Here is a 24,112-nt window from a genome sequence, read left to right on the forward strand (position 1 = left end):
GGGGCTTCTGATGAGAGCCACGGAGTGGATGGCACAACTCAGGCTCCCTAAGGTCTGAGCTCAGTCCAGGGCCAGAGTGGCTGGGACTCCCAGCCCTCTCACCGCCAGCACTTTGGGTGTGTGGGAGGAGGGTCCTGCAGACCTGCTTGTTTTGTACTAAACGTTCTTTATTGTAGCTCAGCCTGTCTTCTGATAGCAGTTCCCTTTTTCTTAAAGTGTGTCATTTAGAAATTCTTTCAGAAGTGTCTTTGGTTGTAAAATTCTGCTTTTGTCATCTTGTGATTTTATTTCTTCTTGTTCTTGGAAGGTAGCTTTACTGCGTTAACAATTCTAGTTTAGTCATGATATTTTCTCAGTACTGCTCCCTGGGTTCTGTCTTCCAGCTCAGCTGTTGAGAGGCTGAGCCAGGACTCTGGACCTGGCGCCCCAGGCACACTGTGGCTGTCCTGCCCGGGGGCCCAGCAGCCCCTGGCTCCCAGGGGCCCAGCACTTCCCTTTCCTACTGGTTTTCACCAGCAACCTGGAGCCACTTAGATGTGTCAGTATTTTCTCACTATGGAAAAGATGGTACATGAATGCAGAATATTACTTGTTCCTTACTAGTTTATTTTTGGGTTCTCTTTTTCCTTGCCAATAAGGAGAAAACCTGTGAAATAGTCCATATATTTTTGCCAGAAAATTTATGGACAGTCTCGGTCATTTATAGCCTAATGAAGAAAACCCCTTCAACTTTACCACATTTCAAATTAACTGTTTTTTAATTATACAGAAAATAATCAGGCCTAACCTCTGAAGTGAGAAAAGCACTGTCTGAAAATTTTTGTTGTTTTGTTTTGTTTTGTTTTGTTCTCAGACCAACTAAAGTTAATCAGTCTTTTTCCCCCCCCTGTGTCTTTCCAACCTTGGTAGAACCAGAGTACCTTTTCTGTAGGCAGAGGGAGGTACAGGGCAGTGCATCCCCGGCCCCATCCCCGGAACTTGGCCTCCTGAGGGCTCACCCCGGAGTGCACGCCGAGGGCTCTTTTATTTACATCTCCTGTATACCAGAGGCGGGATCAGATGGGATGTTTTAAGAAAAGTGTTTTGTTGTAAAGCTTAAAAACAGCATTGTTGACAATGACAGATTAATCCAAAATAAGCTCATAATAATAGTGTTAAATTTATGGTTCCTAATGTGATATTGGAGAAGGAAGACTTATGTACCAATGATTCTTCTCCAAACTACAGAATTATATTGTGAAATTATTTTAAATGAGCCATGGTAACTTTTCAGTTCTCCTCATTTCCTTATTAAGTGGTTTGCGTTTTTTAGAAACTTGTTTTTAATCATCTTTGCATTTAATGTATTTTGCTGTAGTTGTTTGTGTAACTGTCTCTTCTCTACATAATAAACTGCATTATGTAGGGACCTCCTGGTATTTCTAGCACTTAGCAAAGTGTCTGACATTTATTATGTATTCCATCGATATTTCTTGAAAGAATACATTCATGATTTAAAATTAGCTGAGGTTAATTCTAATTGTGCATTATTTTTATTTTTTAAAATTGTCTTTCTTATGAGTAGTAATCCAGTGATTTCTGTAGCGACCAGTGATAATATGTCAGTGAAGGGGATGCTGACAGTGCAGCATGAATTGACTGACAGAGGCTTGACTAAGATAGAAGGCAGTTTCTCTTTCATAAGAACGAGTGCTGGACAGTCAGTGACCCTCACCGAGGGCCAGCCCCTTGAATCTGGCTGCCTGTCACCCAGAGTGCAGCGCCTGGTAGCCTGGGGCGGCTGGTGGGCCTCCCTTGTCCCAAGGAGAAGAGGGGACTTTCTCTCTCCCAGCCCCCTTCAAGGACACGTATGTGCCGAAACACCTCGCTCCAGGAGAGGAAGGTGGCTCCGCCTGGTGTAGCTGCCCAGAGACAGCTTCTCACTGCTCAGGATGGAGGACAGGGTGCCATTAAAAAGCAAACAGCAGTTTCTATTGCAATTAGAGAATCGTAACATTTATCAGTTTTTAAGAGACTTAAAGGCATCATTTTAGAGGTTAAAATACCTCAGTGGTATTCTTAAAGTTACACAATTCTGAGTTTTGGGGCGAGGATAACATAGGGTTATTACATGAAAACATGCATTTTAGTTATAGTTTAAAGTTGATTTTTGTTGCTTTTTTGCCTGGGCTTTAAATCTGTGAGGAATTATGTCTACATGTGTTGGTGAAAGCCAGCTGACAAGCTCTGAATCTTCTCAGAAGTAGTGTTGAAGGAGAAACACATTTATCCTTGACAGAAGAATTCACTTGTAATCAGCTCAATACACGTAAATAAAGCTATTCCAACCTCAGGCCTCCAAAGCCTGTTGTGTTCCAGGTTTGTGGGCCTGAATCCACGGGGCCTGGAGAGGCCACAGGCTGGGACCCGAGCGCGCTCCCGAGAGGCGGTGGTGGGCGCGGGGAGCGCGGGCGGGCAGCGAGGATGCCGGTGGATGACCTTGCTGAGGTAAAACCAGGAAGCAGCCTGTCACAGGGGTTGAGGAAGAACTTCACACACATGCAGTGAACTTAGTAAGAATCAAATAAAAGGAATGGGAAGCGAGACCAGGACGTAGCGAGGAGTCAGTTGGCTTGAGTACTGACTGGCAGTCAGGTTGTAGGACGGGGTCAAAGTGGTTGGAGGTCGGATCATGTAACCACGTAAACGCTGACGTTTGTCTGTGGTTTTGTTTATAATACCCGCTAACTTACATCCCTGCTTTATTATTGTTTGACTTTGTACATTTAGTTCACTTTTATATAATCCTGAAAAGATACCCGCACGTCACTTTCCCCCCTGGGGGCTTTGATGTCATCTCTAACGTCTGCATCGCGCACGACCGCCGTCTGGTGGCCGAAGGGCCTGGCTCAGCCAGCAGCCAGGGAGGAGGAAGCAGGCGTGAGCTGTGCTTTCTGCTCCGAGGCTCTTGTTAGTGGTGACTGGCCGCGTAGCCTGAACTGAAGAAAATCACTGGGATTTCCAGCTTTTTGACTTGAGGCAAATCACTTAATTTCTCTTTTTGTTTTGTTTCCTGTGTGAAACTGAGATATAAACATTGATTAATATTAATCAAAAAAGTTTGTTTTTAAAAACAGTCAACTTTTAGGGTTAATCTGAAGTATTTAAACTTCCATAGTCTATCCCGGATTTTTTTCTTAATCAGGCCAGAGCCTACTTTCCCTGCTAACACACTACTACCCAGTTGGAATTGAGGTTTATAAGACTAACATTCAGGCAAAGTTTGAAAAAAAATTGTTTACTTACACGTAATTTGCAAAGAGGCAATATTTTAGAAGGGTTTGTAATAGTAAGGGTTAAAAAAAAGACCTTCTACCCAAACCAACCTGTATCGATGTTTTCTGCACTCATCTAGAAGATGACCTGTCACACCTGTTCTGTGACTCTGCTGGTGAGTCGGGGCTTCATTACACTTCCTTCCTTGCAGGGTAATATGTAGAAGGATAAGTTATGTAAGCTGCTTTTACATTCCTGCAACAATGTCATTATATTCGTTGATTTGGTGGTGCTATTTGTTAATACACTTCTTTTTGTATTTCAGAAAAGATGTTGGTTTGAAGCGATTTTTTCCTAGGAGTTTACTGGATTCTGTCAAGGTAATTTGTCTGCTTTATCATAATCAGATGACTGTGTTAGGCAGATACCTCCCCCATGATATGTGCTTTTTCTCTCTTACGTGTAAATGTCACTGTAAAAAGCTGACAGTTATTCTAGTCATCTGAATGGTAAGTAGGTTTTTGTAGGTACAGCTTTCTCCCAGAAAACCATGGTTTCATCCTGGATTGTGTGTGATGCTCAGCTCAGTGTGGAACTAAGAAAGTTGTATTCACAGTGGTCCTCGTCACCTTGCCCTTCATAGTCTCAAATTCTGACACAGGGAGGTAATGAAGCAGAATGGGAGAGTGTCACTGTGGCAGCAGGATTGTGTGCACAGGCACGCACACACACGCAGAATTGTGTTCTGAATGTCTGTCTTCTCTTGTTTCAACCAGCGGACTCTTCTCCTTGCTGGGTTCTGACCTGTCCCTGAGGTCCCTGCTGCAGGGCGAGGGCACTGGGGACTGTGAGCTGGGGCTCCCCAGCCCACCCAGCACACGGTCAAGTGTGGTGTGAGGACACAGACTTTGGGTCGGGATAGAGTCCTGCTCAGATGAGCTCTGCCACTTCCTGGGCTCATGGTCTTGGATCAAAATAAAAACAGTATTTTGTAGGGTTGGTGAGGATGTTTGACAGATCAGTGTGTATGTATTACCACCATAAGCACCTGTCGCAGTGCAGTCTGTAAACAGTGGCTGTTACTCTGCTAACTTGTTATCACAAACGCCGTGTTCTGCACCAGACAGCTGTGTGGAAGACCATCCCATCCCCTGAGGCCCAAGCAGGATAAGAAGGATGAGAGAAGCACAGTGGTTCTGAAAACTAGCTCTGAAGCCGGACCGCCTTGGTGAGAGCTCTGACTTCCTCACCTGGAATCACATGGGCCTCACCTTTACCTGGAGAGTGAGTCCCTAGTGGGGCCGACAAAGCCCGGGGGGCAGGAAGCATGCCACCATGTACAAGACACCAGTCTTTGGGGAATTTGCTGTCATTGGACAGAGAAGGGCACTACCCGGTGTCCAGTTAAAAAGCAGGAAAGTACATGGAAACGACTGTTACGCTGGTAGTCAGCAGTGCTCCGATGTGGGTCCCATCAGAGTGGCCTCAGAATTACTGCAAAGTCCCCTCAAAACTATACGTGGAGAAGCAGTTATCATGGGAGGCATGACTCCTGTCATTGGGAGTCCAGGAAATTATTCTGCATTTAAAAAGGATCCTCACACTCCAAACAGGGCACCCTTGGTACAGGTCACAGGTGACACAGGGGAGGGCAGCCAGGTGGGAGAGCGCCCAGGGAGGTTCAGCCGATCTGGTTCCCCGGTCCTGGCCCCCCGTGACCGCTTGTGTGAAGCTCAGCTTCTGAGTTGTTTCCTGTGCAGACTCCTTACCTCCCCAAGGGAAAATAAAGGAATGGTCTTCTCTACCTTAGGGTCCTGATCAGTATCTTAACTTTTCATTTTACCTTCTTAGGCTTTAATCCCATAGATATTTACTCATTTGCATTTTGTCTGCCGGCTTCCACTGTGGTTTAAGATCCCTGAGGACACATACAACACCGGCCACATCTCTGCTCTCAGCCCCTTACTTGGCATAATGCCGGCCACACAATAACAGCTGATAAATCTTACTTAAACAAAAGAAATGAAGAATAACTACAAGAGCAACTTAAAAGAAGACCAGAAGTAGAGGAGACACTTTCTGGGTGGAGGGTCCCATGTGGACGGAGCGTGAGGGTGGGACGATGATGCCCTTCCACAGGGTCGCGGGCGTGGTTCCTGGGCAGCCTCTGCTGCGGCCGCTGCTCCCGGAACTGTCCCCATGCCTGCGCAGCACCACCCGCTCCGGGCTGTCCCGCAGGGCCTGTCCTGACCCTGTGGCCAACCCCAGTGTGCTTTTGCTACTGCCTTGAGCCCACCTGGCAGTCAGGTCACTGGTGCGAACTGCAGCACTCAGATGGGAGCACAGAGGGGCTCCCGGGGTCTCTAGTTTTGGACTTTAGACTATGAATCCGACAGCAGCATGGAGGACAGATTGAAAGCAAAATGAATCAGGAAGAGTTGGAGATGATTACGCTATACGAGACGTGCAGTGGTCATGTGTGGTGATCAGCCCTGGACGCAGTGCTGCCCCCAGAGTGGAGGGCAAGGAGCTGACCTTGGAGAACCAAGCAAAAAGCAGTGTTTTCTGAGAAGTTCAATTGCTGCCAATTCTGATGCAAGTAGGAGAGAAGAGAATTAATTTTTAGCTGCAGTTTCTTAGATACAGATTCATCTAGTTTTTTTATTTCTTAGACGCTTTTAATAAAAAGGAAATTGGTGTAACTTTGTAAATCAAATAATGTATGTTTGGCTTCTTAAACAGCTTAATCAGTAGTTCATATCCTTGTGCCAGGATTTTTTCATCGTCTTTGTAAATTCTTTCAACACTGCACTGGTTGGCATCAGACTCTCACAGGCGTGATACCAGTGTACACACATACTGGCGTACACGTGGTGTGTAACAGCTGCAGAACAAATTAGCTCGCGTTCAGATAGTCCCTCCTTCAAAACTGGCCTGTGAACCTTCTGCTAGTGAGAAACTCACATCAGCTCCTCGTTTCCTCCACCAGCCCTAGGGAACGTCTATAAGATTTGTTTCTCCAAAGCCATTTTGTTTTACGTGCCTTTTTCCTTTATATCTAGATTTCTAGAAGGTTGTTTGTAGTTAACGCTCACACTGAAGGGCTGAAAATTTGCGTCATTATATTAGACGGAATTTAAGCTATAATTGTCTGAAGGCAGGAAGGGATCAGGGGTGTACATGCCCGACTACTAAGAACAGTTTACAAGATATTTAAGATTTCTGTCTCTTTGATCTCAGTAATACCAGAGACACATTTTAAAAAACACTGTACCAGTAAAACTAACACATCAAAGTGAACCTGAGGAATAGTCTGTGAAAGTCTGGTCCTTACTCATCAGAAGTGTCAGAAGCTGCCAGAGCTGGGCGATGAGGAGACAGGAGTAAACGCCAGCGGGCCCGGGGCAGTGAGAGGCCGTCCGGGCGAACTCGGGGATCTGAGTCTGGTCTGTTGTCGGCGAGTGCTCATTGTACCCGTGTTGGTTTCTTGGCTTTAATGAATGTGCTGGTGTCATGTGAGGTGTTGATGGGGGGCACTGCGTAGGGGGACCCAGGAGCTCTGCACTGTCTTTGCAGCTCTTCAGTTCATATGAATTAAATTCACAGTGGAAATCTAATTTCACAGCTAGAAATGTTACACGGTCAGTAGTTATCAGGGTTTAAAGTGTCTGCACAATTCCCAGGTAACCAGGTGCTTTCCAAGGGCACGTCGGGAACACTGGGCTTACTCGTCACTGCCGCTTCCATTGTCAGTGCGGCGGCGCCGGGCTCGGCGGCGGTCAGCAGTCCGCTCCTGCGTCCGCTTGTGCCGGAGCCCGAGCCGAGGAGGAGGGCACCTGGGTCAGCGCAGGTTCCTGCCTGTGCTGGGCCCCGTGTGTAGTGTGGAAAAGAGGCACGCTTCCTGCGTGTGCGTGCATGCACGCGCACACACACCAAAAGATGGTTCCGCCATAAGAAGGAAATCTTGCCATTTGCAACGGTGTGGATGGGCCTTGAGGGTATTATGCCAAGTGAAACAAAGAGAAAGACAAAAGCTGTATGACCTCACTTATATGAAAAGGCCAAAAAAAAGTTCATAGATACAGACAGCAGAGTGTGGTTGCTGGAGATGGAGGTGGGTGAAGGGGTCAAAAGGTGCGACCTTGCGGTTACAAATAAGTCGTGGGGATGTAACGTAAGGCGTGGAGACCGTAGTTAATAATGCTGACTACCAGATTGCATATTTGAAAGTTGCTAAGAGAGTAGGTCTGAAAAGTTCTCTTCACGAGGAAAAACCTTGTCACTATGTAGATGTTACCGAGACTTATTGTAATCATTTCACAATATAGATAGATAGTGAGTGACCACGTTGTACACCTGAAACTAATGTAGCGCTGCATGTCAAGTCTAGCTCAGGTTTTGAAAACACACTTTGCAAGCACTTTTAACACACCTGTATTTAGTTTTTGATAGGTGAGTAGATAAGATAATTTCTCAGTTAATGTTTCTCAGCCTATTACTCTTGTCGTTCATGTTTTTAGCGTTGTGTTGTGACCTTTTCATCCAGGAAGCCCTAGGCATCCATTGTTGCTAGCGGCACTTGAAAAATGTTTGTTGACTAATAAATTATTTTTGTAGTTCAGAAGACTGGGTAGCAGCAGTTTCTGATGATCCATCCTAATAATACTGCTTCATTTTGAGTAGTTTTCTCTGTTTATGCATTGGTTTAAAATTGAGTAACATTTCATTAAATAATGCTGTGTTTCCTAAGTGTGGGCAGACACACAGCGCATGTTGAAACCCTGCAAATGGGGACGGAATGCAGTGCAGAACAACCGTGCTTGTCCCCCACGTTCTGGAAGTGTATGGATTAGTATCAGATTCCAGGAAGTTAGTTTGTGGAGTTTTGTCCTCACTGAGAAAGAGGAAAGCCCTGGTGCTTCCTGAGGCGTCCTTCCTGCAGAAACGAATCTAGGGCTCCTCTCGGACAATGAGGGTTCTCAGGTTCTTGCCCAGCGCCAGACGCTGGAGGCCGGAGCTCGCAGTCCTCCTCTGGCCGCACTGAAGCGCAGGCCCAGGAAAGCTCGGGCACGCACCGCCGGCCGGGCGCCCCTCTACGTTGGCGGGGCTCAGTCCCTGAGTGGATACTGCTCCCCTCTGCAGCTGGTTGGGGAGTTGGTGTTTTTGCTGCTGTTTGTCACTGTGACTTCCTGCCTCTTTGCCTGGTGATGTGTAACACGTGGGCAGAGCCAGGCAGAGAAGCCTGCAGAAAACTGACTCTTCCCCCAGAGTCAGCTGGATGAGACAAGTACAGTGAGACCACAGCCAGGCTGGCTGTCTGTTAACACCTCATAGTTACTGTTTTCAAATGTGCTTGCTGGTTACTGAGAAATCTTCCAGCAGGTTCAGGGCTCAGGTGCACGGTTTAGTTCTTGACCCCACATGCTCAGTCCATCACCGAGTGTCTTGGGGAAGAAGACAGGCTGGCTGTATTTAGCACAGGGCTGGTGGCTTCGATCCCTGCCACGTGGGAACAGCACACGGCCCTGTATGTTTCTCACGTCAGGACACACTGTCACCACGACGGTTGATGGAGGCTCGAATGAGGAGGAGCAGAGGTGGAGTGGTTGGGGGCTGTGGGATGTCAGGGTGGAGTCACGCAGGGCTAGTTGTTGGCCTGCCATGAGCCTGGACTCAGAAGCGGTCACTGGTGCCAGGGGTCCAGGCACCACAGTGAAAGGAGGCAGAACTGGAAGCATCGGGCCGTGGGGTCAGCAAGAAAATGAGGCCCAGCAGGGACCACAGAGTGGTGCGCTTGTATACACACACGGGTTTACCTGTCACAGGTGAATCGTTTCTGCACACTTGATACAGAACTGATTAACTGCGTGTAAGGCTCACAATCACAGGTATTTCCATTGCCTTGTTTTTTCAGTTGTCTGTCTCATGCCAGAATTTTGTATCCACGGGAAATACAAAGCAGGTATCAGAAGTCAAAGCAGGTCTGGGGCTGGTGCAGTGGGAGGCTTAGAGAAAACCACATGGCCTTTAGGAAAGTGCCCCCAGGACGTGGCAGTGTAGTGAGTTTGAAAGGTCAGGGAAGAGAGGTCAAGGTTGACGCACAGATTTCCTCCTTAGCAGCTGGGAGACTTGGTGGCCGCCAGGTTTCAGGAGTCTGGGAAGTCCAAGTGGAAACCTCAGGTGGGCGGGTGGAGGTGTGCGAGGCCGACGCTCGTAATCACAACCGCTGTGAGATGCCATCCCAGCCGTGGGGAGGGCCGCCTTTACCAGTCCCTTGGCTCGTGGCCAGTGCTTGGGTGGTCCTCCCCAGAAACGCTTCCCAGACTCTACACAGCATCCCAGGCTGATGCTCATCTTCTGGGTGACATCTGATAGTCAAGCCTTGTTAACCTGGAGCCCACTTGACTTCTCTTCACTTTAGTTTCTGTGATTTGAAGCTGTGACTATCTTCAAAATGCCTGGAATTCCACGCTTTGTTCACCTGCCAGAACTCCTGCCCCACCTTCCAGGCTTTGCCCACTCATCTCCTGCGTCCGCTTTATTTGTGGGAGCCTTCAGGTCCCCTGCCCGTAAGTACAGCAGCTAGAGGCCATGACGATTCCAGTCCAGCCCTGCTGTCCCCTGGGCTCCAGCTCTGTGTCCAGCATCCTGCTTGACGGGTCAGATGGAAGACAAGGGAGCACAGGCACGTGAGAGTCAACATGACTTCTTCCTCACCGAGCCTGCCCCTCTGTTGCTCATTTGTTCCTTCCAGAAGTCAAGTCAGTTCACTTGCCCACTTTCCCCACCATCCCCAGCACACCCATCCAGGTGCCCACAGGGGCCCGCTCGCTCCTTCCTGCCACAAGGAGACTGGCTGGTCTCTGTGTCCATTCTCACCCCCCACCACACCTTCTCTGAGCAGGAATGGAGCCAGCTTTTGCGGTAAAAGTCACAGGCCCCAGGCCAGCACGTGTGCCCGCCCCCTGCCCTCCCGCACCCTCCCCCCCCATCTTCGTCTCCGGCAACTGCAGCCCCTCCGTAGCTGTGTTCCGCTCTGTCCACCACTCCTCGCTCTCCAGCTCACGCTCGGTGGTGTCCCAGATGCAGTGGTCCTCTGACCTCACCAGGACCGCAGGCCTCTCCCACCAGGCTGTCACCGCTGTGAACCACCAAAGTGTGCCGCTGCTCCTGGTTTCCCTCGTGGACGCTCCGCAGCCACCTCGGCCTTGGCTGCTCCCTGCTCCCCACCTCCCTGGTCTGCTGAGGTGAGCAGGCCGCCAGGGGGCGAGGTCCTTTCACTGCCCCTCTGGCTCCTGGCCCTGGTCCTGTCTCTGGTCTCCTGGCTTTGCATCCTGCCTGTGTGAGCCTCACACGTCAGCTCAGGGTGGCCCTGGTATCCTTCAAGACCCTCCTGTGCCAGCCTGTTTCTCCCAGTCTCTGCCGTTTCAGTTCAGTGGTAGCTCTTACCTGTCAGTACATCTTGTTGGTTTTTTTAAAAATAAATCTGAAGTCTGCCTTCTTCCTGCCACTTTGTGCTTCTGCACTTGGGCAACAGTGCCCGGATCTTGTCACCTCTTGCTGGATTACTTTGGTAGCATCTCACTGGGTCTCCTCTGCTCGCTTCACACCGTTCACAGCACCGTGGCAAGAGTGTCCCTAAGTGAGATCATGTGATTCGTACTCCGGGCCACCCAGGACTTCACATCTCACCAGGGTGGGGGCCAGGTGCTTCCCTTGGCCTGCGTCCTCTTGCCCCTTCCTTGGACCTCGTCACACATCCTTCGCCCGCTGGCGGCCCCGAGCCACACTGCTCTCTGACGCCGCGGGCTGTGGGCTTGCTGCCCTCCACCCCCAGGTGCTTGTGGTGTATGAACAGAAAACTCAAGTAAGCGGGAAAGGGCAGAAGGGCTCCTGTGGCCCGCCACACAGAAGCAAGGGGCCTGCTGCTGTGTCTCCCCCACTGTGCGTGGGCCCGCCTGTCAGAGCCCCATCCCGTGGGCTTCCCTTTTATAGGCATCTGCACAGTACAACAGATTGCTTTGTTGTATTTTCTCACGTGGCCCCGAGATGCAGACCCTGATGTCAGTGAAAGAGATGTACCCAGCAGTCCTAGAACGTGGGTAGCAGACACACTGCGCCGTGAGCCGTCCGTGCAGTGCTGCACACAGTTCTGCCCAGGGACTCCTTATTGCTGGGTCTTTGCATAATTCTTTAACCATTTCTAAAGAATACTTTGAGTCAAAAATTGTGGTTTGAAGGTTTTTGATTTCTGTTGCCAAATGACCCTTCAGAAAGGGTGTGTGACCTTCCCTCCCAGGGTGGCATGTGTGAGTGCACTTGGATTTTTAATGCTGAACTGTTTGACACATGTTCTGTTAAGCAGATTATTGCCTTACAGATTTCTGTTAAAAATAAAGCTCGATCCCACTGAACTGTAAGCGTTAAAATGGGTAAGATGGTGTGTTTTATGCTGTGGTGTTTTATCATGATCACTTTTTTAGAAAAAGCACAGCTCTGAGAGTTCTTGACATTTCGTGAACACGGGCGGCACTGAGTGCCGGGCGGGGAGGAAGTGCCCCGTGGTGCTGACTTACTGCTGTGGTCCTTACTCGTTGTTGACTCTAAAAAGATTTTTGTAATTTTGTCATGCAGGCCAAAACACTAAGAAAACTGATCCAACAAACGTTTAGACAGTTTGCCAACCTTAACAGAGAAGAAAGTATTTTGAAATTCTTTGAGATCCTCTCCCCAGTGTACAGATTTGATAAAGAATGCTTCAAGTGTGCTCTTGGTGTAAGTATGGGGACATGGGTGCAGGAGACTGCTGGGGCTGACTTCTTTTGCTTTTTCTCATCCATGTATATCTAAATTCTGATTGAAATCTTATTTGTTACGTTTTTAACATCAATAGAATATTTTTTGTCATAATGTGGAAAATACCAAAAGAAAACATGTCAATGTGAGAATAAAACCACCCTTTTTTGATAGCATGCCTGTGTCCATAATTAGATTTTTTTAATCCCAGCTCAGCAATTCATTGATTAACTGCTCTCTGAGGGCTAGATAATCTTCCCAAAGAAACCACGGGCTTCAGGCCCCTGGGCGGAGCACAGTCTGCCTCCGCCCAGACTCGGCGGAGGGCTACAAATGCTCGCATGCTTTGGTCACATAGATTAATAACAAGCCAGTACAGCCCCCTTTGGTCCTTTAACATGTCCATGGCTCTTTATCTAAAACTCCTCTTTTTCCTTCTGGTACCTTTTTGGTCATCTGTTTCACCTTCAAGTCAAGCTGGATCATTTCTGTGGAGCTGGCGATTGGCCCGGAGGAGGGAATCAGCTACCTCACGGACAAGGGCTGCAGTGTAAGTGGCTGCGGGTGGCACAGCGGGACACAACTGTCACTGGGCTCTACCGTGGACGCGGATGGGGGGCCTCGGGAGAAGCAGGTGGGCGTGCTCTGGGGGAAGATGTCATTCTGCCGTTAAACCTCCCGGTTCACAGCGTTTACTCCTCAAGGGGCAGAGGGGAAGAGAACGGCCCTGTGCGGCTCTTCAGAGCTCTTCAGTCGGGAAGGAGGCGCGTCACCCAGATTGCTTACTCCTGAGGGTGAATGGGGCTGTTACCTGAAGAAGTTTGGGGCACTCACTTCCTCATTCAGTTCCATATCTGAATATAGATACGCAGCCGCTTCCGGCTCTTTCCAGAGAAGACATGCCTCGTGCTTTCCCAGCTCTCCTCCGAGCCCTCCCGCACCGCTGGTCCTCCCGTGGGAACCCCGCTGGCCCTGCCACGCCCACGTCCTTTCCTTCTCTTCTCCGGGAGGGGCCGGCCGCTTCCTGTGCTCCGTTCCCACAGTGTGGCTGAGCACCTGCTGGGGGCCCAGCAGCCAGAGGGCCCTGCCCTTGCGTGGCCTGCAGTCAGGGTTGGGGCGGGCACCCACAGTGACAGGTGTGCAGGGCAAATGTGGTGCCTGAGGGGCTTCTTCTCAGACGCGGCTCCACCAGGGGCTCTCTTCCTTCAGCGTAGTCACGCGTGTCCCTGTACACGTGACTGCACGTAAGTCACACACCTGAACAGGGGTGCCCTTTGTTTTCCATTCCTTTCTCCGCAGCTCCTGTGTCCCCCAGTTCCATTTTCCTGAGCCCTTCCCTTCCCCCACGCCCATGGGAGATGACCCCGTGTTCTCCTGTGCCTGGTTATTAAAAAGTGCAGTGGTCTTGGGGCATCCCATCTCACGCGGTAAGACCCGGTCCTGCCGGTCCCCTGGGGCCAGGTCAGGGCACGTGTAGGCCTTTGCCGGGCTGACGCGTCTGCACCCTGCAGAGGTGACGTGGTCGGCCCTCTTCTGCGCACGTCTTCATCTTTGTGCAGGGCTGCTTTTCTACTTCCCGGAGACACTGCCAGGGCTGGGTCCCTTCAGGTAGTTTTAATTTTGAAAGCTTCCAGATGGCTTTTCAGGAAGGCTAAGAACCTTCACATTGTGACCAGCAGCACTCACTGGCCGGCAGCAATTGTCAAAGCTCCTTTAATTTTTCCATTTTAATAGGTGTAAAATGACATTTGCTCAGTTTGATGCAAAGTGAACATCTAGGGAATTTAAATGTACACTCGTGTCCCGGCCGTTGTGACTCCCACTTCTGTGAGTTACGTTCACATCGTGTATTTTGCCTCGTTTGTGATACTGCTGTGTTGGGGCGGAGGGGCAGGAGGAACATTGGTTAGCTCACACGGCAAGACGTTCACGAGCCCCATTAGCTCCTCATTTACAGAAGGTCTGTCTTTGCCATTTTCAGCACATTGGCCAGTCCTTCTGCCTGGATGTCCTCGGAAACCCACGTGTCGTTTTCAAAGTGATGTCCTGGGGCAGTAAAGGGGGCGTGTGTGCGTGTCTGTGTGTGTGAGAGACGGAGAGAGAGAGAACGTTGACCACTTACTAAGCCCCTTATGCTCATGTGTATGTGTTTTTGTTGGAAGGCTGTTTTTGAATAGCTTCAGGTTTACGGTGAAACTGAGAGGAGGGTAGAGGGACTTCCCGTGTGTCCCCGACACAGCCCTCCTTTTCTTTTCAGTTTGTAAGTCTCTTTACATTTCAAGAAGTTGGTGTTTTCATTCACCTTTGTAACAATTTATTTACAAAAACCTCTCGTCCACCGGTCACGTCAACCAGTCTGTGTCCCCCTCGTGCCCTTTCTAGCCACTGGTGCTGCCCCAGGGGTGGCCGCCATCCTGATTTCTGGCATCACTGATTACCTTTTCAGTAAATCCTGGGGAGCCAGCTAGATGTTCACAGAGGAAGACATAACAAAAGTCTGTTCCAGCTGAAGTATCAATGTACTTGTGAAAGATAAAATGATAAATCAAGTTTTGGAAGAAAACATAGGGGACTATCTTTTAACTTTGGGGTAGGTAGAGATTCCTTCAACAGGGCATAAAAATGCTAACTCTGAAAGAAATTGTTGTTAAATTAGGCTACTAACGTAGTCTAATTAGAAAGAACTTCTCATCAAAATGTAGTAGAAAGGCAAGCCAGATACTTATATTTGTCAAATATAAATATAAATGTTTGACCGTAGGTTTTTTGATCCAGGATAAAGAATGACAGCAGATCATTAAGCAAAGGGCAGCCAACCCAACAGAGGATATCCAAATAGCCAATAAATAAGTGGAAAGGGGTTCAGCCTCACAGCCAGGTAAACGCACCCTGTGCTACTGTTACACACCTACCGAGTGGCTAAGGTGAGACCTGTAACACCAGGCGCTGGCAAGCGTGTGGAGCAGCTGGACCTTGCCTGCAGGCGGAGGTAGATGGGCACGACCTCTTCAGAAAGCTCTGACATTGTCTTTCTTTAATGTAGTCTCATATTTTCTTGAAAGGTTTTCTTTGTCTTTGTACATTTGACCCATGTGGATTTAGCCCATGGTACAAGACAGGGTGGGCACCTGCCTAGACTCCTAGGGGGAGAAGAGTAGAGGTGGGCTGCCGTGTGTCCAGAGGACGGGCTCTGCCGTGCGAGTCTCGGGGTCCCAGGCAGGCCGCCTGCCTGCCAGTGTCGTAACTTTGGGTCCATTCCTTCCGGTGGCTGTGTTTCCTCGTCAGCACAATGGCAGCGGGAACTGCAGAGTGTTAATTAGCTAAGAGGGTTGGGGGGGGATCAAGTCAGTGACACGTGTGCAGTGTTGAGATCGTGGCCTCGGCACCAAGGTAGCGCTAGTGGGCCCTGGCTGCCCTCATCCCCTCGTTGCCCTGTCCGTGTTCCGGGTGAGCACCAGCGTGTCAGCACAGTAGATGACGTAGTCTAACCTTCTGCCTCTGAAGTGGATCTTCCTAATTCCTGTCGTCGTCTGCGTCTGGACCTCTGCTCTGGTCCAGGGCCCCCGCCGTCTCTTTCTGTACCTGTTCCATGCTGCCTTGATTGCTCTGGCTTGGTACCACTCCCAGGGTCATCTTTTTTGGTGTACTTTCTGTGTGTATCATTCTTCTTTTGTGCACTTCCCTGGCTATTCCTGGTTTAGTCTTTCAAAACGAAATTTATAAGATGAACAGAAAATGCTGTTGGGATTCCAACTTGTGTGTTAATTTTGTGAAATTTTGTGAAAGTGGGTGTTTTCAGATATTGAGTTATCTGTCCCCGAATATGGTATGTGTGTTCAGGACTTCCTTTACATCCTTCAGTAAGATTTCATAGCTTTTTCCGTATAGATCTTCCATGTTAAACTAGCTCGTAAGTATTGTACAGTTTTTGGCCTTATCATGAATAGATTTTTTTTTTGGCCTTTTCCAATGTAAAATTCATACTGAGCACATAGCAGAATATACTTGATTGTTGTCTATCATATATTCAGCAACCTTGTTCATGTAATGAGTCATTTTTATTAGAACCTTAGATTATCTAGGTATATGATCATGTAATTAGCAAAAAAAAAGAACTGGTTTAACTTTTCCCTCTCTAAACAATTTTTTCCTCTTCTCGTATTCACAGGTACCTTGAAGACCAACGTGTTTAATTACTGGTGGTAAAGGATTTCCCTGTCTTGTTTTAAATTTTGATTTCTCAGCTGAAAAGTGTGTCATTATTTAGGGTAAAGTTTGTTGTTGGGTTTTAGTGTCTTAAAGTGTCTTCAGTGTTTTTAAATTATGCCCTTCTATGCTTAGAAGTTTTATTAAGAGTGGCTACTGAATTTAATCAAGGGCCTTTTTTAGCCTTTATTGATATGATCCTGTTTTTCCTCTTTTAATGTGTTGTTAGTGTGTATTGACAGATGTGCTGGTATTGAGCATTTAACAGCTCCTGCTTGGCTGTGGAATTTTATTCTGACACTTTTTGTCTTCTCTTTGTGGGGACAGGACGCACTGGTTCTGTCAGGTGAACTGGAGGGCTTTTCATCACCTTGTGGCTGGAATTTATATTTATTTATTTATTTATTTATGTATGTATGTATGTATGTATGTGTGTATGTACGTAGGTATGTATGTATGTGATGGAAGTACTGGGGACCGAACGCAGGACTTCGTGCATGCTAAGCACACGAGCTGTACCGCTGAGCTGTACCCCCTCCACCCCGCACCGTTCTCTTGTGGCCTGAAATGTTTGAAGTCAGAGTAGAATTATGTTTTCTGTGAAGGTGGATGGAGTCAGTCTGTGTGGCCACATGGTGCCTTTTTCGGGGACGGGTGTTGCACTGCCTTTTCAGGCTCTTCTGCAGCAATGGGTCTGCTCGGTCACCATTTCTCGTGTCGGCTTTGGTAATTCATATCTCTTAGCGTACCATCTGCGTCTCTGTGTTTTCAAATTGTTGCTCTGGAGTTGCAGCTCATCATTCTCTTAGAATCTTGCCAGTAACTTTATTTCTGTGTCCTTTTTCGGTCCTAAGCTCATCGACTTGAATTTGGCTCTTCTTTTCAGATTTGCAGAGGGTGTATTTATTTTAGCTGTCTTTGAAGGAGAAGCTTAGGGGCTAGGGTTATAGCATTTCTATTCACTTTCAACAATTTCAGTATTTACCTTCACAGATCCCCTTTTCCTAATATCTTTTGGTTATTTTTATCCTTTTCTTCTGCTATTCAATTTAAGTCTTCTTTAAACTTTAATCTCGTGTACTTTAAAGGTCATTTTCTTGCACAGCTTTTAATATGTTCTGCCAGTTTTGGTACTCTTAATTGTATTTCTACATAGTTTGAAATTACATTTCTATTTCTCTATTACATTATAATATTATTTAGGGTAATGTTACTTAATTTTCAAGTAGGCCCAGGGGTTTGGGGTCTCATTTTTATTATTTCTATTGTTATTGGCTTATGAGCTGAAAACATGGTTGTTTTAAACATTAATTATGTTTAATTTGTTACGGTCTTCTTTATAGCCAAGCATATGGTTGATTTTTGTAAATGTTCCATGAAAATAGAGTATATTTCTCTACTTGAGATTATAAGGATCCCTGCACCTTAGAAGTAAGTTACCGGTTGTATGAAGTAGAAGGAAACTAGGAGGGGCTGTCAGGGTTGACCCCGGGAGTCCCCGGAGCACCAGCCCTCCTCGTGCTCCTGTGTGCCACACCTGCCCACCTGCCCGTCCTGTGCCTTCTGTGGGGAAACGTCCCACTCCTGGATAAGACCACCTTCATATTTTGGCTCAGGAGCAGATTCAGTGGTGATGCTCTTGCTGATGTGAGGAAGACTAGAGGAGGAACGTGTTTTGAGGGAGGTCCCTGTGACCGGGCTGAGTGTGCAGTCTCTCCCCGACGTTCAGTGGGGATGTCATGGAAGGGTTGCATACATGAGTCCAAGTTCAGGGCTGGATATGGTACTCGTGCCTCGGGGCTGGACGGTATTGCTGGGCCATGCACAGCTAGGGAGGAGGCCGGGGCTTGGCACAGAGCCCTGTGGCACTTGAGCATTTGTGGACTGAGGAGGGGAGAAGCCAGCAAAAGGAAAGAGCACCAGGGAGGTGGTAGGAACCCCATGAGGGCAGATGCCACGAGGGCCAGGAGAGGAGAAGGGGCTGGGGACCCTGCTGCGTGCTGCCCAGAAGCCCAGGGCAGAGAGGACGGAGGGCTGCCTGTGGGCCTCCCGTGTGGAGGCTGGAAGGCCTTAGAGAGTGCACCTGTTTCCCTGTGGAGGAGAGCTGAGTGTGCAACACCTGTGAACTGTCCCTGCGGCCGTTGGTGCTTAGAGGGGACTTGGCAGGAAGGGCTGATACCTGTGGCGTTCTGAGAGGAGGCCCTAACCAGGCTGGTTGTGTGAGTCAGTGTGTAGGAAGCGTCACGTGCGAATGACCATTGTCATGAGATGCTGGAAGGAGAAAAGACAGATGAGCGTGTTGTATCTTCACAAGACGGAAGAGAGTTTATTCTTCTTGGAAAAGTGAGCACATGTCTGTGTGGGAGGGTTTGGATACCTGCCCCGCCCCCAGCTCCGTCGCACTCTGGGCTTCAGTACATTTCACACACTTGCTCCAGCGCAGGCAGTAATGGGAATATTTTCCCGTTGGGAGTTGGGAGGGGGCTCAGGCCCTTCTCTCTCTGAAAAGGGAAGCAGAAGGTTCATTTGGACCAAGAATTGCCCGCGGTTCCCCTGGCGGCAGGCGAGGCGAGGCGGGGACTCCTTTCTGCTTCCTGTCTCTGTCTTGTTTTCGCTCCGTGGTGCTGGTGACCCCTACTCCAGCTCCTGTGGCTGGAGCGCTCCCCGGCCGTCAGGAGGACAAAGAGCAGGCGCGTGCCGAACCGTGAAGTGAGCAAACAGCGGTTCGCGACTGCTCCCCAGGAGAAGGGCGGCAAGGACAGTCGCTTTCCCCAGACGTCCAGTCTTGGGAGGTGTCTTCAGGAGAGGTCGGGACCATGAGGACTGCACAGGAGGGTTCATGTGAGTCTTTCTTCTGGGCCCAAAGTGTCTTCCTTTTCTTTCCAAAGCCCACTCATCTGGCCGACTTCAATCAAGTGCAGACCATTCAGTATTCAAACAGCGAAGACAAGGACAGGAAAGGAACACTACAGCTGAAGATAGCAGGTGCACCCGAGGTGAGGAGGCTCAGTGCGTCACCGGGGCAGGGGCGGGTGGGGAGGCACAGTGCTGTTTAGAAATGGTGGTTGTTTCAGGAGAGGGATGACGGTTTTGTGGGTTGTCAGAACCACGGCTTTCTCTTATGTAGTAAGTGTTACCTTACAGCTAATAACGGTTAAATGCCCTCAAGAATAGGAGACAGATTTAAAAAATCAATCGAGCTTTATTGTGGAGACGATGGAAGATTGTCCTGAATTACCAGGAAAACCCAGCTCTTAGAATGTTGTGTGTGCGTGTGGTGAGCGGTGGCGTTTGCCAGACTGCGGTGTGGCGCGGGTGGTAACAGCTGGGATAACTGCCACCACAGCCGATCTTTCTGCCACATGTGTCGCCCACCATTCCACACTTAACACAGACTCCAGGAGCAGCACCTGCCACCCTCAGCGCTGAGCAAAAGAGGTGGCCGAGGTCCCCTGTGACCCTCGCTCTGCCAGCGAGGAAGCCAGGCGAGGTGGTGGTAGAGATGGGTCCGCCCAGTCAGTCTGGACCCAGAGCCGGTCCTGATCGCGGGCAGGGTCGTCATCCAGGGTGGGCACGCACGAGAAGTGGTCGTTTGGCAGCTGCTGCGCAAGATGACCTTTCTGAAAGTGGACAAAGCAGACACATCTGGGGAGTCTGAGCGCCCGGCCACTCATGAGGCACGAGTTGGGAGTTCCCAGGCCCGCACACCGGGCTCCCCGCTCTGCCGCAGCCTTGCCTGCATGTGTCCAGCTATGCTGCTGCACTTACTGTCGCCCCTCTGCTGCATGATTGCGGCATTCCTGAGGCTCTGGGAAGTGCATTTGAGTCTCAGGACTAAATAGACGGTACCAGGAAATATTATATCCCAATCGCAGATTGAAATGTCCAGCAAATATCTCCATAGTTTTCTTGTCTGCGGCATGGTTTTCAGGCTGTCCTCCCTTCTGCTTGACAACCCCTAAATGATTCTTAGGATAATGCACGCGAGATGAATGGTTCTTCAGAAGGAGGTCGTGATTGCTGTGTGAATTAGGACACACTTGTGCTTGAAAGGAAAATATAGCTTTGATTAGCTCCTGGATAACATTTAATGATAGGTCTTTAGGAAATTTATCAAAATTGCATGTTTTACATGAAAAGAGTGATTTCTAAGCTCTTAGGCAGAACGTGCTATCCATGCTAAAAATAATGAAATTTCACGAATTTAATGTTAGAAAAATTATGATGGATGGTTGATAAAAATTTTCTCCACGTTTGTCTAGTTTCTAAAATAACCCACACTTTAGCTTACTGACTTTCTAAATTCTTTCCTTAATTAGAGTGTGCCTGAGGGGCCAGACATTCTGGAGGAAAGTATTTTTCTTCACCTCCTTTTGTTGTAGAAAGGGAATCTCAGTTTAAGTGGTTCTTTTTTTCTGGGTTTGCCTTCTGTCACATATTCTAGGAATAGCATCCTTAAATATCAAACTTCCTTTTTCACTCAAACCTTCTGACAGATCCTGCTTCACTCCCACTCTTGTCTGTTTTCAAGTGCATCTAGAGAGCTGATGTCACAGGCAGCTGGCCCTTTGATTACTGGAAAGAACAATAACGGCCCTTTCTCGGTCTCTCCCCGGCTCAGCCTCTGACCGTGACGGCGCCATCCCTGACCATCGCCGAGAACATGGCCGACCTAATCGACGGGTACTGCCGGCTGGTGAGCGGGGCCGCGCAGTCCTTCATCGTCAGGCCCCAGAAAGGTGAGCGCCCCCACCCCGGCTGCAGCCCTTCTTGTGGGTCACTGCGTGACTGTGAAGGCCACACTGGCGCCTCAGCCCCGTGAACCCGCGCTCTTGTTTTTCTAGGGAGCGGATGCAGCTCACAGCCTCGGGGCTGGGTTTGGATAGAGGCTAAGGAAGACGTTGTTTGTGTTTAGACTATTTTGAGCAACATGCTTAAAGTATTTTCTAGGTTACCGTTAGTATTTTTAAATAAACTTTTGGGATTGTTTTCTGGGTTAGAATAAAAATGTGCCCTGTAGCTCATGATTAGTGAAGTCTCTTTCCTGTTTTTCTTGGAGAGCTCCAGCACTCAGAGCAGTCACAGAACAGAGCTGGTCCTTGGCTGTGATGTGCTGGACCCCAGAGACAAGGCTCTGTCTCCTCAGCCTTCTGCAGGAGAGTAGGAAGGGGTATTTCAGAGGACTTGGATTTCTGAAATAAGCGGAAGTATTCCCAGCAGAATAAGACATGGTGGTAGCAGGGAAAAACTGGGCTTGGAGTCGTATCAACCTGTAGATTCAGATCACGAGTCCTCTGCTGCCATCCTCAAAGAACTTAGCTCTCGGTGCCCCAGTTCTCACTCCCATAAAATACAAAAGGCGGTACCTGTCGTCCCTTGGGTGGGGGAGTCGGCCTGGTGTGTGTGGGTGGCTGGCACCGTGCTGGCACAGGTGGTGCTCGCACATTTCAGCATTGCCGTTGGCCCCGATGCTGCTGCCGTCTGCCGAGTGGTGCTGACAACTCTGAGCCTTGGCTTGGAGGCTCCTCATCCGTCAGGGAAGGACACGTACTATGTAGCCTGACAGGTGGGTCACAGTCGTCCCCATAAAGCAGCCGGCCCTGTGGCAGGTGGACACAAGGCCCCTGCCTGCACTCACCTCTGTGAGTAGGGTGCTTACGGAGGGGGAGTTGGGAAGGTCCGCGGCGCTGGGTCTTCTGGGGCCGAGGATGTGGGGAGGCACAAGGCAGGCAGAGGACAAAGCCCTAGACTCCGGTGCCGGCGAGCAGGAAGCCCAGCCCGCCTGCAGCGAAGTCCGTGGTGCTGACAGCGTGGTGGTGGGCAGCGGGGCAGTGGGTGTGAAGCAGAGCATCACTGGAAGCTTTGCTTAAACGTCAGTGTCATGATGTTGTGCTCTGAAAACCGTATCTAAAGCCATAAAAGTCAGTAAGCACATGGATTCCAGGACGTGGCTAATCTAGCAAAAATGTTCTCTCACTGTGATCAGATCAGTAAAGTCTGTTCACTTATGTTTTTTTCTGAATTGTAGTGCATATTTATCGTAGCTTTCTTTATATGAAAGGTAATGAATTTGCTTTTAGAAATATCTCAAGACTGCTCTCAGTTTAAAAAAACTTTTGCATCCATGAGCTCTTGAGTTTTCATTTTGTGCTTTAAACAGAGGCATATACCTTGCAAGCATTATTGAAGTGTTTGGGGAAAATTGCGTCACATAAAGGTAGTATTCTGTGAAAAATGTTAAATGTGACGTATTGCTTGTCTCCTTTTTAGTAAATAAATTTTTTTCATTTCATCCTAATTTACCATAATGTTCTTTATTGGTTTGTTGGTATACAAAAAAATTACATTCAGACAGTAGGCATTAAATAAGCTGTTCCGTGTTTCAATTTTTACATCTTCCTGTGTTGGTTTTTAATTGGCTTTTTTTCTCCTTTAGGGAGAAACATTTTGATATCAAGTCTCATGAAATGAGATGCATTAAAGTCATCGTACATATGAAAACAGCATAAATGAAAATACTTCTCGTAAATACCTAGCAAGGCATTGGTTGCTGCCAATGTTGTGTTGTCATTATAGAGTTAGTTATTAAGCTTGGATATTTACTTATTATTCTAAATCACAGCATATCTATTTATTACATGGCTATTTTATAACAGATACCTAAAGTGAAGCTGTATTGCTTAATTGAAATAAATATTTTAAGTCAAACAATTTTAATGGATTATAGTCAGAAATATGTAGACAAGAGCACTGCGTTTTTTTATGTAGTCTTTTTTTTTTAAGAATTTCAAATAAATGTGACATGTTTCTACAACTCTAATTTACCGTTGTCCTGGTAATGTACTTTGAATAACAGTTATGTGTGTCCCCAGACGTCTTCTCTGGCTTATAAACTGCTTACCGGGAAGCAGCAGCTGCCTGCTCGTGAGACAGCCCACTTGTGTGATCTGCGGTTTCCGTACGTGAGCTCGGATGTGCCTGGAGCACTCTGTTAGCCCTGTGAGCCACCGTGATTCCTTAGAATTCATAAATGCTTTTAAAGGTGGTTTCACTGGGGCAGAAAGCAGTGGGTCACGGGCCAGATGCCCTGAACCGGGTCCCACCGGCCCCGCCTGACCTAGGCCTCTATTGTGAGGCGTTGTCTGACCTTTACCTGCATGAAAACTATGTAGCAGTTTTTCAATTTTAGTAAAATTCTCGGAGGAAAGTATTGTGCAAATCACGGATAGAATTTCACCGTCCTTGAGCAGACTTTCTGCAGTAGAATGACAGTGGATACTGTACGTGTGAGGGAGGGGCTGCGTGCTTGTCACTGTGACACAGAACCCGGAAGACAGGAGGAACAGATTTGACAGAGCTCTTTAGGATATAAATATGAAAATGACACAGAAGGGGAACATTTGTAACACATGCAATGAAGAATTAAAATTTCTTGTTTCTGAAGTGTTCATACCAGCTCATGATATGAGACAACCCAGGATGAAAGTGTGCACATTGTAGAATGCACTCGCGTGTGTTCATTAAACACGTGGACATAGATGGCACCCTGTGCCCCGGAATGCAGTCAGGTAGTGAGAAGACGGGTCACACACACTCGGTGGGGCTCGGGAGGCACACTCCCTCTCCCCGTGGCAGCGTGAGTTGGTACCGTGTGTTCAGAGGACAGTGTCACTGGGCCTCCCTGCATTAGTGCCCCTCCTAGACACCAGCCCTACAGGGTGTTCACCGTCCACTGTCTACACTAGCAGAAAAGTAGAACACCCGAGTGTCCCCGGGGTGGGAGCTAGTAAGTAAGGGAGGAAGCCTGCCTACGCTGTGCAGCTGTTTGAAGGGACAAGATAGCACTGTTTTTGTG

The 24,112-nt window shown here is 48.5% G+C and overlaps 1 protein-coding gene across 14 annotated transcripts in view; it reads left to right on the forward strand.

The window, feature by feature from the left end:
* PTK2 (protein tyrosine kinase 2) overlaps positions 1-24,112 on the forward strand; it is a 199,959-nt gene that overhangs the window by 98,052 nt on the left and 77,795 nt on the right. For all 14 annotated transcript variants that reach the window (XM_064476800.1, XM_064476798.1, XM_064476803.1 and 11 more), the window contains 5 exons: positions 3,581-3,635; positions 11,890-12,030; positions 12,524-12,601; positions 19,146-19,253; positions 20,879-20,996. In XM_064476800.1, coding sequence (XP_064332870.1) covers positions 3,581-3,635; positions 11,890-12,030; positions 12,524-12,601; positions 19,146-19,253; positions 20,879-20,996 — 500 coding nt within the window. The remainder of the gene's footprint in view (positions 1-3,580; positions 3,636-11,889; positions 12,031-12,523; positions 12,602-19,145; positions 19,254-20,878; positions 20,997-24,112) is intronic.

This window comes from Camelus dromedarius, chromosome 20 (genome assembly GCF_036321535.1).
Source record: "Camelus dromedarius isolate mCamDro1 chromosome 20, mCamDro1.pat, whole genome shotgun sequence".
NCBI classification, from domain to species: Eukaryota; Metazoa; Chordata; class Mammalia; order Artiodactyla; family Camelidae; genus Camelus; species Camelus dromedarius.